The sequence below is a fragment of the Rutilus rutilus genome (assembly GCF_951802725.1).
Source record: "Rutilus rutilus genome assembly, chromosome: 25".
Classification (NCBI taxonomy): Eukaryota; Metazoa; Chordata; class Actinopteri; order Cypriniformes; family Leuciscidae; genus Rutilus; species Rutilus rutilus.
Window position 1 is genome coordinate 6,184,192 of NC_140229.1, and position 14,615 is coordinate 6,198,806.

Sequence of the window (14,615 nt, forward strand, 5' to 3'; positions counted from 1 at the left end):
CCTGTTGACAGACCACATTTGAAGAAGATCCCAATTCTGCCATCTAAAGGTTGATTCCGGCATATTGCAACCAGAATGGTTTGCCGAGAAAGTGCTTTTGTTGCCCTTATGTTACCAAACCCAGTGACTCAGCTTGCATATGTTTTCAGTGCTCACCATACTGTGGTCACACTGTGTTTTCCCCCAGTTCCTCATTTAAGACTTAAATTGGGTTAATCTGGTGGCTAATTCCATTCCGCTAGCTGGAAAGCACCCACTTAAACAACAAATAGGAGTACTTTGACCAGGTGTTGATATGGATCCTTGGGATGCTTGGAGTCGGCCAGTCCCATCCAGTCCATTTTTAAGGGAGGCGAGGGGCCCAGTCTGGCGGCATTCTACGCTTGGGATGGTGGTGTTGGAGGCAAAACGGCTGGCGTGTTGACACAGCAGGGATTCTTGGCAGAAGGATAGTGAGAAAGAGAGACCATTAGCCTCAACAGCTAATATCATAGTGCAGTGGACAAGCACCATCTTAAAGGATAAGTGGAAGTTGTCCTATTCCTTTCTTTCTCAGTCAACCTACTGACAGATCTTTAAAACAATCCTTTGATGGACCTTGCAGGGTTTCCAGAAGTCAGGCTCAGCTTGTCTCTGCAAATGCAATGCTAAATTATGTACAAACACAGAGACAGACAGTCAGACAGACAGATAGATGGAACGAGAAAGGCGAGGAATAGAGAGGCAACCCAGAGATCTGGATGTGTTTGGACTGTGGGAAATGAGAGCTAGTCTTGTCTCAATGCAAGCCTTGTTCATGTTCACAGAGTGCTGGTTGGAGCAGAGGTCAAACCCACTGCCTACATAGAGGTGGGGGGAAGGTTAGCATGGAGGAAACAAGACGGCATTCTCCACTCTCGCTCCCTTGTGACGTCCTGAGCCAACAAGTACCCCATTCAGTCTGCTGCTCACCACCTTGCATTGGCTTATGTACACATCACAGCAGTGCTGCTTCTGATATTATTATAGTGCTATACTGCTATATTTATGTAGTTGGGGTGTTGGTAGTAAATTATATGCTAATATAAGTTCCTAAGTATTGTGGAGGGGGTGGGTAATACCTTTAACTGACTGTGTACTTAAAAGTGGTGAGTTGAAGTCAGACTAACTTTTACTACTTTTGTTAAGCAAGATTCTCTTCAAACTGTTGGTATGCCATGACAGTAATTTACCTGAAAGAGAAAACTGACTAGACCGTTTATGCTAATGCAGCAAGCATTAGCATAGCACACCCTTGGCTGGAATTCTTAGAATGTGAAACATGAAATTGAGCTTGCTTAGCTTAGCATTTGTGTTCATGTACTTGCATAGAGTATATTTTCCAGGGCTTAAAGCGGGGCTCAGTATCTTCGGGATTTCTTCGCTGTATTCTCGCTTTTTGCTCGCAGGTTTCTCTCTAGAGCTCCCCCCACAGCTTCGGAACAGATATTTGACAACACTGTTGTAAAAACTCGTTGGCTATTCTCAGACACCAGAGGCTAGCAGATCAACGACATCAAAGCAGATGGGATATTCTTTAAAACGTCTTCTTCATTCGGGTTCGAACAGCGTGAGAGAGCGCAATAATGACAGCATTTTAGCAGATTTCTTTTGGCCGTAAAGCAGTTGTTTACATCGCGAGACCTGATATCACGCGAGACCTGATATCACGCGAGACTTCCTGACGCGGCGGCCACCGGCCCGCCGCCCCAAAGTTGCAAGTGCGTATTTTCCGCTCACGGGCACCAGGGGGGTGCGAAACGACCACCATTCACCCCGAAATAAGTAATATAACCATTCCAATGACTCCGAAGCTGTTCAGTTAAGGTAAAAAAAGTTACTTAGTTCACCTTTAACATATGGGTATGTGTAATAAAAAGCTGAAATAGCCGTTATGATTGGTTTTGGCTAGAATATAGGGAACTTTTTAGGCAACACTCCTCAGAAAGTCATTAGGTTTTAACTCAAAGGTTAAAACATATCTATTTAGCAATCACATTATCCTGGCGCAGGGGTAGCCAACCCTACTCCTGGAGGGCTACCTTCCTGCAGACTTCACTTGTATTCTTGCATTCAAGTATTCAAGTAATCCTGAAGACCCTGATTAGCTGGTTATGGTGTATTTGATTTGGTTTTGCTACCCCTGGCCTAGCAGATGTAGTCCTGATTTGCCACCTTGCCAAGAGAAGCATTGAAGGATTTGTTACAACAGGTGCCTCTTGATCCCTAAGAGTGTAGTGACTGCCACTTTCCTTCAAATGCCAGGCCTGTCCTAGCGTCAATTATGGCGAGTGACAGCTGGAATCATCTCTCTTGTCGCTAGTGTGCTAAACGAGAGAAACGCTGCCTGCTAGGGGTGTAAGGTGCTATTTCTCCCACCCTCCATACAGCCGGTCAAATGCCCAACTGGTGTTTATTTTCCTTTGGGAGAAGCAGGGAAAAGTAAACCCTGCTGCCGAGACCCATTGTTCTTTAAAACACTCTGGCGCCGCTCACGAGTAATGAGGTCTAATGTCTATTTTCTTCTTTTCGCTTGCCTTTTTGGTTGTTTAAACATGCACACTCATCTCATTCCCCCCTCCCTCACTTCTTTTGTGTTCTCATTTTGTTTTTCAGTCCAATAAGGTGCCAGTGGTACAACACCCCCATCACGTTCATCCCCTCACACCGCTGATCACCTACAGCAATGAACACTTTTCCCCGGGGACGCCTCCCTCTCACCTCTCTCCGGAGATTCTCGACCCAAAGACAGGTAAGCGCCACCAACTGGTTGGTTCAGCAATCTGAGATGCATTCATCAAAGCTTTGAGTACAATCTAGAAATGTAGAGTACTTTGTTGTTTTGATGGGGTTTATTGGATGTTTGATGGGGTTTATTGACCCTCTAAAGACAGTCACTACATTTACAATTCATTTAGGTGCCAATAGCAGCGCAGAAGTTACACACTTCACCCTTAAATTGACTTACGTTTATATTTGTCGTCTTTAGTTTTCATAATCAACAATTATCTCTTCAGGCATACCAAGGACCCCTCACCCTTCAGAGCTGTCCCCATATTACCCTCTCTCTCCTGGGGCAGTTGGACAGATCCCTCACCCTCTAGGATGGTTGGTTCCTCAGTAAGTCTGAATTCTGTGGCCTTAAAATGCATAGCATCAACCTTATTTTACCCATGCAGATGGCATAATCAAGTTTGTAGATATTTTTTTGCAAGTTCTCCTTGGAAAAGAGCATCTGTTTGCCCTTGATTTTGCCATAGCAAGTTGTTTGAGTGCTGCTCTTCTATCTTCAGGCAAGGCCAGCATATGTATTCCATCCCTCCTGGGGGCTTCAGACACCCCTACCCTGCACTCGCCATGAACGCCTCCATGTCTAGGTATGTAACAGAGGGCAGAACCCTCCTTCTGCACCATGTTGATTTAAAGTTAAACTCGCATCTATTGTTAGACATGAGAAGCAGACAGCACGATTCCTCCCTGGAGCCTCAGAGAAGAGTTAGTACAGGAAACTGCTGAAATGGTTTTAGCATGGCATTTTAAAGTATACCATGGTGCTAAGTTATTGGCATTTTTATAGGGTAATTTTAAAAATAATGTTTATCTGATAAACATGGAACTTTTTGGATCTGCTGAAGAATAATTGTAATATTATGCAAATGTCACATGGAAAAACTTCCAACCAAGTAAATCTGACCAAACTTATTTCAGTTAGATAAAAACCTGTATTTATCTAGAGTTATTGTTGCAGACCCCATTTCCCCCCCCCCCCCCCCCCCCCACACACACACACACACACCTTCTACCATTTTACTGTAGATATGCTAGCTATTATATAAAAAGTAACACATCCTAAAACTCATGCTGAATAGAAACTTCTCTAAGGCATGATTTGCATTTGATTTTTCATATTCTTTCCATTCAGATAATGCTTAAAATTAAATAAGATTGCTGGATGAGTTCAGTTGTCGCACGTCAGCCTGAAATTTCCATAGCTTTTAATCTCCCACTATTGCTTTCATGGTTGTCTCATGACTGTGCACCTTTTGTCGTTCTGTAGCAAGAGAGAGATCTTTTTCTGCTTGCGTTCATTTTGTGGCACGGTGAAGTGCTGAAGTCCAATGGAAATATGTGTTTAACAAGAGTGTGCAAATCACAGATTTGAACAGGTTTTTTTTTTTTTTTTTTTTTTCTCAACTGTGAAAATGACAATGCTGCTATTGTATTAGCTGTTATGAATTTGGAAACCCAGAGTGCACAGTTTTCCAGATGCAGCTGCAAGGATATGTGCTCCCGGTGTTATCTATCTATCTATTGTTCTGTCTGTCTTTCTGATAGAGAGAGACATCTGTCAATCTGTCTATTTGTCTGTCTGTCATTTTGTCCATCCCTCTATCCATCCTTTCGTCTGGCCGTCTGTCTGTCATTTTTTCCATCCATCTATCGTTCTGTCTTTCTGACAGACAGACATCTGTCTATCTCTCTGTCTATCTGTCATTTTGTCTATCAATCCATCTATCGTTGTCTGTCTGACTTTCTGTCTGGTTTTTTATCTATCTATCTATCTATCTATCTATCTATCTATCTATCTATCTATCCATCTATCATTCTGTCTGTCTTTCTGACAGACCTCTATCAATCTATTTGTCTGTCGGTCATTTTGTCTATCCATCCATCTTTTTTATCTTATCATTGTCTGCTGTTTTATCCATCCATCGCTCCGTCTGTCTGTCCTTCTATCTATCTGTCTATCCGTCTGTCTATCCATCTGTCATTTGTTCCATCCATCTATTGTTCTGTTTGTCATCTGTTGATGTGTCTATTGGTCTGTCTGTCATTTTATCTATTCATTTATTCATCCATCCATCTATAGTATCTATTTATCTGTCTGTTATTTTTTCCATCCATCGTTCTGTCTGTCTTTCTGTCAGACAGACTTCTGTCTATCTCTCTGTCATTTTGTCTATCCATCATCTACCTATCTGTCTGTCTGTCTTTCTGTCTGTTGTCTTGTCATCCATCTATTCATCTATATTTTCCATCTTATCGTTCTGTCTGCAGTTGCTGACTGTGAATCTCTCTCTCTCTCTCTCTCTCTCTCTCTCTCTCTCTCTCTCTCTCTCTCTCTCTCTCTCTCTCTCTCTCTAGTCTGGTATCCAGTCGTTTCTCTCCTCACATGGTGCCTCATCCTTCTCACGGCCTGCACCAGACGGGCATCCCTCACCCCGCCATTGTGTCGCCTGCCATCAAACAGGAGCCCAACGGCGACAACGCCAGCAACTCGACACACGGGTGAGTCTCTCTCTCCTCCGTTACTCTCTCCCAGACATTCCTCTGCTCTTCCGCGACTGACATCATCTTTACATTCATCTGTGTCCGTACAGAAAGTCCTCGATGCATGTTAAGAAAGAGGAAGAGAAGAAGCCTCACATCAAGAAGCCCCTAAATGCCTTCATGCTCTACATGAAGGAAATGAGGGCCAAAGTAGTGGCCGAATGCACCCTGAAAGAGAGCGCAGCCATCAACCAGATCCTGGGCAGGAGGGTGAGTGCTTACAACTCCCATTGTGAGAGGAGCTGAGATGCATTAGTGTGTTTCTCTTCATCTTGTCTTAAAGGAACGGATCATCTAAAAATGAAAATTGGTGTCATTTATTCACACTCATGTCATTCCAAACCTGAAAGAAGCACAAAAGGAGATATTCTGAAGATTGTGCTGGTCGCTCTATTCCGTGCAATTACAACGTATGTGCATTAAAGCTTTCAAATGTAAAAAAAGGACACAAATACATCATAAAAGTGGTTCGCGTGACTTGTGTGCTTCTAAAAAAAATTCTTTTGTGCATAAGAAATAAACTCATATGGGTTTGGAATGACATGAGTGAAATTGTAAATATCTTGGTGAACTGTCCTTTTAAGGAATGAAGAAAGGAGGGAAATTTGACCATGTGTTCTTTTATTCCGCAGTGGCACTCTCTTTCACGCGAGGAACAGGCCAAATATTACGAACTCGCCAGGAAAGAACGGCAGCTGCACTCTCAGCTTTATCCGGGCTGGTCTGCGCGAGACAACTATGTAAGTAAGCCCAGAATGCAGAGTTTAACGCAAATCATGTGGGGTTCGGATTCCTGCATTGTTTTTGGCAGCCAGGGGAGTTTTGCTTAATCAAACACATCTAATTTGCTCCAAATCATGTCTCTCCACAGGGAAAGAGGAAGAAACGGAAGAGAGACAATAAACCTGATTCCCCACAAGAGTGTAAGTGTCACTGGCCATCTGTATTTCTTTCTCACTTTCTGTATGTGTAGTCTTTCGCTGAACTAGAGCAGATTTTTTTTCCTGTTGGTCCGATCACTCAGCTCATAGATCATGTTCAGTTCAATTTTGACTAGATGATGAACGGTTTGGGTTTTTGTTTTTATATTGGATTTTTTTGTTTGTTTTTTTAAGTAAAAATTAATTTATTCATGCTCACATTGTTTTAAACACTTTCTTCTAAACAAAACAAAGTTTTGTTTTTGAGTGTTAATTTATGATCAATTGGGAGTCATTTTTAGTTTTTGTATTTAAATTAAATTTAGTCACTATTTCTACAACATAATCTCTCATTTTTGTCATTTTTTTGAATAAATGGCATCTAAATGAAGTCAATTAAAAATATTTTATGTAAAATAAATAAATTAAATTAAAATTAAAACATTTTATATATTAAAGTAGAAAATATTAGTATTTTGAGCGCTTTTATTTTGAAATTTTCTGTTCTGTTGCGTTTTTAAGTTTTAGTAATTTTGCTAAGTGCTATTGTCATTTTTATTAGTTTTAGGTTTTTTATTTATATTTACCTTTAACGTATATTTGTTTTAGTTTTAGTAATTTTATAAATAAATAAAATTGTTTTTCATGTATTATTTATTATTTTATAATATTAATTTTATTTTTAACGAAAATAGAACAGTTTTAGTTGGCAATAACAACAGCAATTTAAATATGTACCAACATTTTATTTAAAAAAAACAACAACTATGTTTTACTGAAACTTTATTTTGATTGACACAATTTGGGTGTATTTTTAACCCTTTCCCCGCCCTCGTCTGCAGGTAACTTCTCGCCCCAGCCCAAGAAGCAGTGTATCCCGTACCTGCCGTCCGAGAAAATGTGCGACAGCCCGACCTCCTCGCACGGTAGCATGCTGGACTCGCCCGCCACGCCATCGGCCGCCCTGGCATCGCCAGCGGCCCCCGCGGCCACTCACTCGGAGCAGGCGCAGCCCCTGTCCCTCACCACCAAACCGGAGGGGAGATCCCACCATTCACACTTCCCCCTGCCAGGGAAAGCCTCGGGCTCCACCTCCTCCTCCTCGTCCTCCTCCTCTCATCCGAACATCTCTCTCCACAGCCAGTCGGCGAGCCTCCTTTCCCGTCCCATCCCGTTCGCCACCCTGCCTCCCTCCCTACTCTCCCCATCCTCACCCTACCACCAGGCAGCCATACATTCCCATCATGCCTTGCTGCAGACACAACCTCTCTCCCTGGTCACCAAATCAGTGGACTGAAAAAATGATGATAAAAAAAAAAACTTTTTACACCTGTATATTGCTTTGTTTTTACATTTTTATAGATATTAGACCAAGTTTTTAAGATAGAATGAAAAGGAATGATTATTGGTCAATATTTGACCACCCCTCTATTTTGCTTTTCTCTTTTAAACAAAAATGTATTTTTTTGTAAATTGCCTTTTTTCAGTGTGATTCTCCAATGTTGCTACTTGTATAAAAGACAAATGTATAAAGGTTCCTCTTTTTTTAAAACCGTACTTGACAAAATACAATTTGTAGTTTTAGTTCAATTCAATCTAATGGTAGTTAGGAGTTTGAATTTTTTTTTTTTTTTTTTTCTCCATTACTGCTTTCTTTTCTTCTCTCTTGGTTTTTTTTTTTTTTCTTGTTTTTTTCGACTTCTTTCTTTTGGTACCACCTCACCCTGTTCCTAACCCTGTTTGTGTGACTCTCCTAAGACTCCATAGCTAATAAACCTCAAGTTATTTCTAAAGGCTGCATTGTGTTTTTTGGTGGGTGAGGACGCTGCATGTGATGACTGGCTGAATAATGCGACGGAGATCTTCTGAATAGAGCCAGTATCACACACGCTGACAGTGTTCATTTATCTAATTAGGGCTCGTGAAGTGGTGTGTGTGAAATGCTGGCACTCATGATGTGCACAAACTAAATTATATAATTCACTGTTGCGTAAAAGTCAGCCTCTTAAAGACAGATGTAGACTCTTTTGTTAAACACTATGACATTATCCTGGTAAAAGCTCTCAGGGAGAATTGTTTTTCAAAAAATACACATTGAGGTCAATTTGAGGTCTTAGAGGCCTTAGAAATCTGCATATCAAATATGATATATCATATTTGATATGCAGATTTCTAAGGCCTCTAAATCATAATCAAAACTGCTAAAGACACAAAGTCTGCATTTTTAGTATAATTATAAATATGCATTTTTTGCTGATTTTTATAAAGAAAATGTAAGAATAACTTGTCGGTTATATGTCAAGATGAACACTTATACTGGACTGAAGTACCTTAGGTTTACTTGACATATTTGTAGGGGGGGGGAAACATGGTGAAATGTGACCATCAAATATGGCACAAGTGTCAGGCTTTTGAGGAATGTTTATTTGTCCCATCTCTTAATCATCACTATATTGTGTTGCATTTTTGCCCCCCACAATAAACACTACAGAGCTTTGATCGTTGAACTAAGTATTAGAAGATTATGTTTCTAAGACTTGTTGACCATAGATAGAGATGAACTTGATTTCACCAAGTACAACATGTTCCTGGATCCTGGAGCAACATTCCAATCAACCAATCAGATTCGAGGGACAAGTTTACAGTTTATGCCAAGTTCAGGCTTAAAACCAGGGTTAAGTGCTTCTACATCAACGCTTTTCACCTATCATTTCCCTCTGATTTTAGGGATTCGTTATGGGTATGGTTATGACTACATTTTCGGACAGGAATGTTGTTCCAGGATCAACAAAAAATGTTGATCCAGGAATATGTCTTAGGCAAAATCACGGTGCTATTGGGAGATCATTGTGTAGTATGCTACTCATAACTGTGGGATATTATGATTATGACTGTTCTCACGTAAATCTCAGAATAGTTTGTGTGTGGCTTAGAAACTTTTCTTTCTGAAATGCATACTGTGGTTTATACTAGGCCTATGTGTTTATCTGAACAAACATTATTTGATTTCATTGTGGTTTGCTTTATTGACAGACTTGTGAGGTAGAAAAGTAACCAAAGCCATAAAGCGAGCTTTGTGTGATGATGAGGACGCGGGAACATATTGTTTTCAGGCGGCTGTGAATAATTAAGATTGCAACCTTGGTCACAAAAATGGTAGGCTAATAGCTGTGTCCAGAATTGAAATATTTCCACACGTTTACAGCACTATTATACATGTTTTGACATCCTGCCACTGTTTTTAACGAAGAGGCTTGGAAAGTTGGTCCTCTGAGATCTCATTAGCTATTTCAATTAGCAAACGGCATGGAAGGCAGGTTACGGGATTCGGTGGCCCATGGGATGCCGACGGCTGCCAGGAAGGAGCAATTAGGTTTCGCGGAGGAGACGGAGTGACCCGACTTCACTCACATAGACATGTGTGTTCCAGAGACAGCGAATGTGAAGAAACGGAGATCCGTGTGTGTTGGCCGTGCAGATGCTAACGTCACTTTCCACCATCCTGATATCTGGAGACAGTTTGCAGAATCTTCTCAATTCCTCTATCTATCTTAAAGTGTGTCCAGCGAGTGAACACGTGAGATAGATTGAGAATATTCTCAATGTAGTGAAACATTCTTCAGTGAAATTATAGGTATTAAAATGTGGCTTGCAAGTTAACACTTGAGTTCTTTGGTGAAATCATCCTCGCTTGACAAGTAGACCTTGATGTCTCTAGTGCCAAATGATTTACACTTTAAATGTGGCACATAAGCGCTTCTAAAGTGCCAGTAAGTGACTGTTTAATGCTACTCAGAGGTGGCATGAATGCCTATACACAGCACGTTTAATACTTTTATTGGGTTCTGTGGTCAGAGAAGGCATAATTTAGTCTGGCTTTTATGCTGTAGGACATCTAAATACCAAATTTTGAGCAGGTACAGAGAGAGCAGCCTTAACTCCAAGATGCCTTTGCATTGCTCTTTTTGGTTTGCTCTCAAGGAAACTGTTGAAGCAGTCGCACCCATAGACTGTCAAAAAAGGTCGCACCCATAATTACGAGATGACCAGGACAGTTCATTTGTGGTGCTATGGTCAGTAAAATTCCAGACTAAAGGGACCACGAAACACTTAAGGTGCTAAGAATGGCTAGAAGTAGTATTCAGTCACTTTTGTGAAGTGTTTTATGTAATGAAATTGTCTCCTTGATTTTGTTTCGTGGGTATATTTATGTGATAAATCTTTTAAAACTTTGACACAGTCATCAGATGGTAAAAACATGGCATTTTGATATATAGCCTACCATGATGTTTATGTGTTTACTTCCTATGGCAGTACCACAGTACTTTTTTATATTTTTAACAAAAAAAGTGATTTTTTTTTACATTTTATTTTATGAATGTAAGCAAAGTCTGCAACCATTATGTAACATAGCCTAATATGTCAAATGAGAAAATTTTATATTTTTCATTGTCATTCATTTTCATTGATTTGACTGATAACAAATCATGCAGTCAATCAATCAATCAATCAGTCAATCAATCAATCAATCAGTCTTTTTGGGGATCCAACAAGAAAGTTCTAACTAGTTAAATTTGAACAATGTGGTTTCGTAACATGAGGCAGAAATTAATATTGTGCACCTCGTCTAGTAGAAAATAAATCAATAACAAATTGTTTTGTTTTTTTATTCCTACCAGAAAACCAGTTACATTTTCAACAATGTGGTCTTGTAACATGACAAATTAATATTTGTGTGCTACGACACCGCCCTCTAGTTGCAGACTATTGGTGTCCGTCAGTAGAGTTAACGCGTTCCGCCACCAGATGGAGATGTTGTCTTAAAATAACCGGGGCTAGTTGTCACGACACAGACTCCCCACGGTCAGGGCCAGATTTTTGCATGTATGCATTCTAGGCACGTGCACTTGTTCGCGCGTTCGGATTTTATGAGGTAAAACAGGTGTTGTCAGTGGCGGATTTAGCAAATCGGGGGCCCAAGGCGAAGGTAGGCTATGGGCCCCTCCCCTCCCCTCCCCTCCCCTCCCCTCCCCTCCCCTCCCCTCCCCTCCCCTCCCCATCCAATCTTTAAAAGAGAACGAAAAAAAGATGTACTGACTGAATGGTGGATAGGCAGGTAAAGCTATACGGGGAAGTTAAGGTTAGAGAGGAGAAAGAAACGTCCCCTTTAAACCCTGCATACACTTCTTTACTCCTAACAGAAACATGTTACAATGTTTACATGGTACAATTTCTGGTAAGCAAGGTTTTTTTTGTTAGTTTTTTTGGCAAATTTCACCATTTCGATTCAATTCTTGTGATTTGATTCAATATTGACTAATTTGGATAAATATTAGGTAACGTTTCACAAGGCAGGCGTTACTTTTTCTCAAAAAAAAAGAAAAAAAGAAGCCCTATCAGCTGGTATAATTTAAGGTTTGTAATTTGTCATCTTTGGCAGCGTTCCCAAAATACTTATCAGCGTCTTTTCACTTTTTTTATTTTATTTGAGCGGCTTGGGTAACTTCGAAACGTTAAATTTTCGCGTTTAGACTCGTCTTGCTCTGGGGATCAATTGCTCTATTTCCCAGTCCTCCTGTTACTGCGTGTTGTTTATCTTTCGCGCCGCGCACTTTTTCGGACTTTTTGCTTTCCTCCCGCTTCCTCCTTTTTTCAGCACCGCTTGGGTAGCTTAGCTTCGCTTCATTTTTACTCTGTCTACTACTCTATACACTCTGTCTGTCAATCACTTCTTTTTCTCCGTCAGTTTTTTGGCACAGCCTTGTCACTTTTGCAGATGCGCAGTAAAAGTAAGATAATGGAATAGTCCAATGTAGTGAGGCGGGGGGGCCCCCTCCTGTCTGCGACACTAATGATTGATGCCATTTTTCGCAAATGGAGTTTTAGAAACATATAAAAATAAAATAAAATAAATTAAGCATAAGGTAATAGGGCATTTTGGGGGCCCCTAGGTAGCTCGGGGCCCAAGGCAATTGCCGACCTTTGCCTAATGGTAAAGTCCGCCCCTGGGTGTTGTGTAATATTAGTTCCTGTGAAAACCTGTTCCAGTGGGTGGACTATATGAATGAATGAATGAATGAATGAATGAATTAATTAATTAATTAATTAATTAATTAATTAATGAATGAGGCATTTATATAGCGCTTTCATATGTAGGCTAGCCTACTACTGTACACGGACTCCTATCATAATAAAAGACAAAAAAATATATTCTTTAAACTGATGCAAGTTAAGCTCCATCCACACACAAAATAGAATCCACATTTTTTAAGCCATTACATCAACACTTCTCATGATGGGAGTGGGGGAACGGATTCCGATAGCTGTTTTTTTTTCTGTTCCCCCCATATTTCTGACACACTGAGGTTTTTCTAATATTTATCAAATTGATGCTGTTTAAGCTCCATCCACACACAGAATAGAATAAGCATATTTTAAGCCAATAGGCTACATCAACATCTCTCATCATTGGGGTGAGGGAACGGATTTCGACAGCTGAACTATTTGCCATCGGACTCTGTTCTATGTTTCTGACACAAGGAGGTTCTAATATTTATCAAATTACAGCAAATTGCAAGTCTCAATAGCCTAATGGTTAGTTCCCTAATATGTATATTTTAGCTTATTGCGACACGAGTTCAAGTCCAGGGTCGTCCAACTTTCTTGATAATACTTTCCTATCATAATAAAAGGCAAAAAAAAAATATTCCTTAAAGTTTAAAAACTGATGCAAGTTAAGCTCCATCCACACACAAAACAGAATCAGCATTTTTTAAGCCATTACATCAACACCTCTCATTATGGGAGTGGGGGAACGGATTCTGACAGCTGGGTTTTTTTTGCCGTCGGATTCTGTTTCCCCCATATTTCTGACACACTGAGGTTCTAATATTTATCAAATTGATGCTGTTTAAGCTCCATCCACACACAGAATAGAATAAGCATATTTTAAGCCAATAGCCTACATCAACATCTCTCATCATTGGGGTGAGGGAACGGATTTCGACAGCTGAACTATTTGCCGTCGGATTCTGTTCCCCCTATGTTTCTTACACAATGAGGTTCTAATAATTATCAAATTGCAGCAAATTACATGCCTTAATAGCCTAGTGGTCACTGCCCCAACATTTTTCATTTTTTTTTAGCTTATTGTGACACGAGTTCAAGTCCCGGGTCGTCGAACTTTCCTGATAATATACTTTCCTATCATAATAAAAGGCAAAAAAATATATTCCTTAAAGTTTAAAAACTGATGCAAGTTAAGCTCCATCCACAAACAAAACAGAATCAGCATTTTTTAAGCCATTACATCAACACCTCTCATTATGGGAGTGGGGGAACGGATTCCGACTGCTGTTTTTTTTGCCGTCAGATTCTGTTCCCCCTATGTTTCTTACACAATGAGGTTCTAATATTTATCAAATTGCTGCAGAATTCTAGACTCAGTAGTCTAGTGGTCAGTACTCTAACATCGTATTTGTTTTAGCTTTGGGCGACCCGAGTTCAAGTCCCGGGTCGTCGAACTTTCTTGATAGGCTAGCCTACTATACTTTACTATCATAATAAAAGGCAAAAAAATATATTCTTTAAAGTTTAAAAACTGATGCAAGTTAAGCTCCATCCACACACAAAATAGAATCAGCATTTTTTTAAGCCATTACATCAACACCTCTCATAATGGGAGTGGGGGAATGGATTCCGACAGCTGTTTTTTTTTTTTTTGCCGTCAGATTCTGTTCCCCCTATGTTTCTTACACAATGAGGTTCTAATATTTATCAAATTGCAGCACATATATAGTCTCAGTAGCCTAGTGGTCAGTGCCATGATGTTATTTTTTTTTTAGCTTTGGGCGACCCGAGTTCAAGTCCCGGGTCGTCGAACTTACTTGATACTATACTTTCCTATCATAATAAAAGACAAAAAAATCAGCCTTGTGGCCAAAGCGCAAAACGAATGGAACTGAACATTTTAGTAGCCTACACTCTTTTGAAATTGCAACCCATTTAATGGATTTATTTTTTTTTTTTTCTAAATGGTAATGAAGTTTCATTGTTAAGCATTAACTGAAACAGTTCACATTTTCAAAACAATGAACAGTTTGTTGGCATGCGGTGACTACAGTGGCCTACAGCAGTGTTTAAAACAATGCCTGAAATAAACCTCTACAAATGTATCTGTACCCTAATAAAATGTAGCTATATAAGCTAGGCTGGTGTGAGTATTTGTGTAATTGTTAATTTATTTAATAGCCAAGGCTATAGCTATATAGCCAGTGTTTACCAGCCTACACAGTAAGGCTCAATTTCCCTTTATCAACATCAAAAGTGTTTGCATGCCTGGATCTG

General features: G+C 40.0%; 1 protein-coding gene across 1 annotated transcript in view; it reads left to right on the top strand.

The window, feature by feature from the left end:
* Positions 1-8,054, top strand: part of tcf7l1a (transcription factor 7 like 1a) — a 30,245-nt gene extending 22,191 nt beyond the window's left edge. Inside the window, exons 5-12 of the mRNA XM_084400345.1 lie at positions 2,635-2,770; positions 3,036-3,138; positions 3,312-3,395; positions 5,164-5,307; positions 5,400-5,559; positions 5,982-6,089; positions 6,221-6,272; positions 7,112-8,054. Of these exons, the coding sequence (XP_084256471.1) occupies positions 2,635-2,770; positions 3,036-3,138; positions 3,312-3,395; positions 5,164-5,307; positions 5,400-5,559; positions 5,982-6,089; positions 6,221-6,272; positions 7,112-7,566 (1,242 nt within the window). The 3' untranslated portion in view covers positions 7,567-8,054. The remainder of the gene's footprint in view (positions 1-2,634; positions 2,771-3,035; positions 3,139-3,311; positions 3,396-5,163; positions 5,308-5,399; positions 5,560-5,981; positions 6,090-6,220; positions 6,273-7,111) is intronic.
* The last annotated feature ends 6,561 nt before the right edge of the window (positions 8,055-14,615 follow it).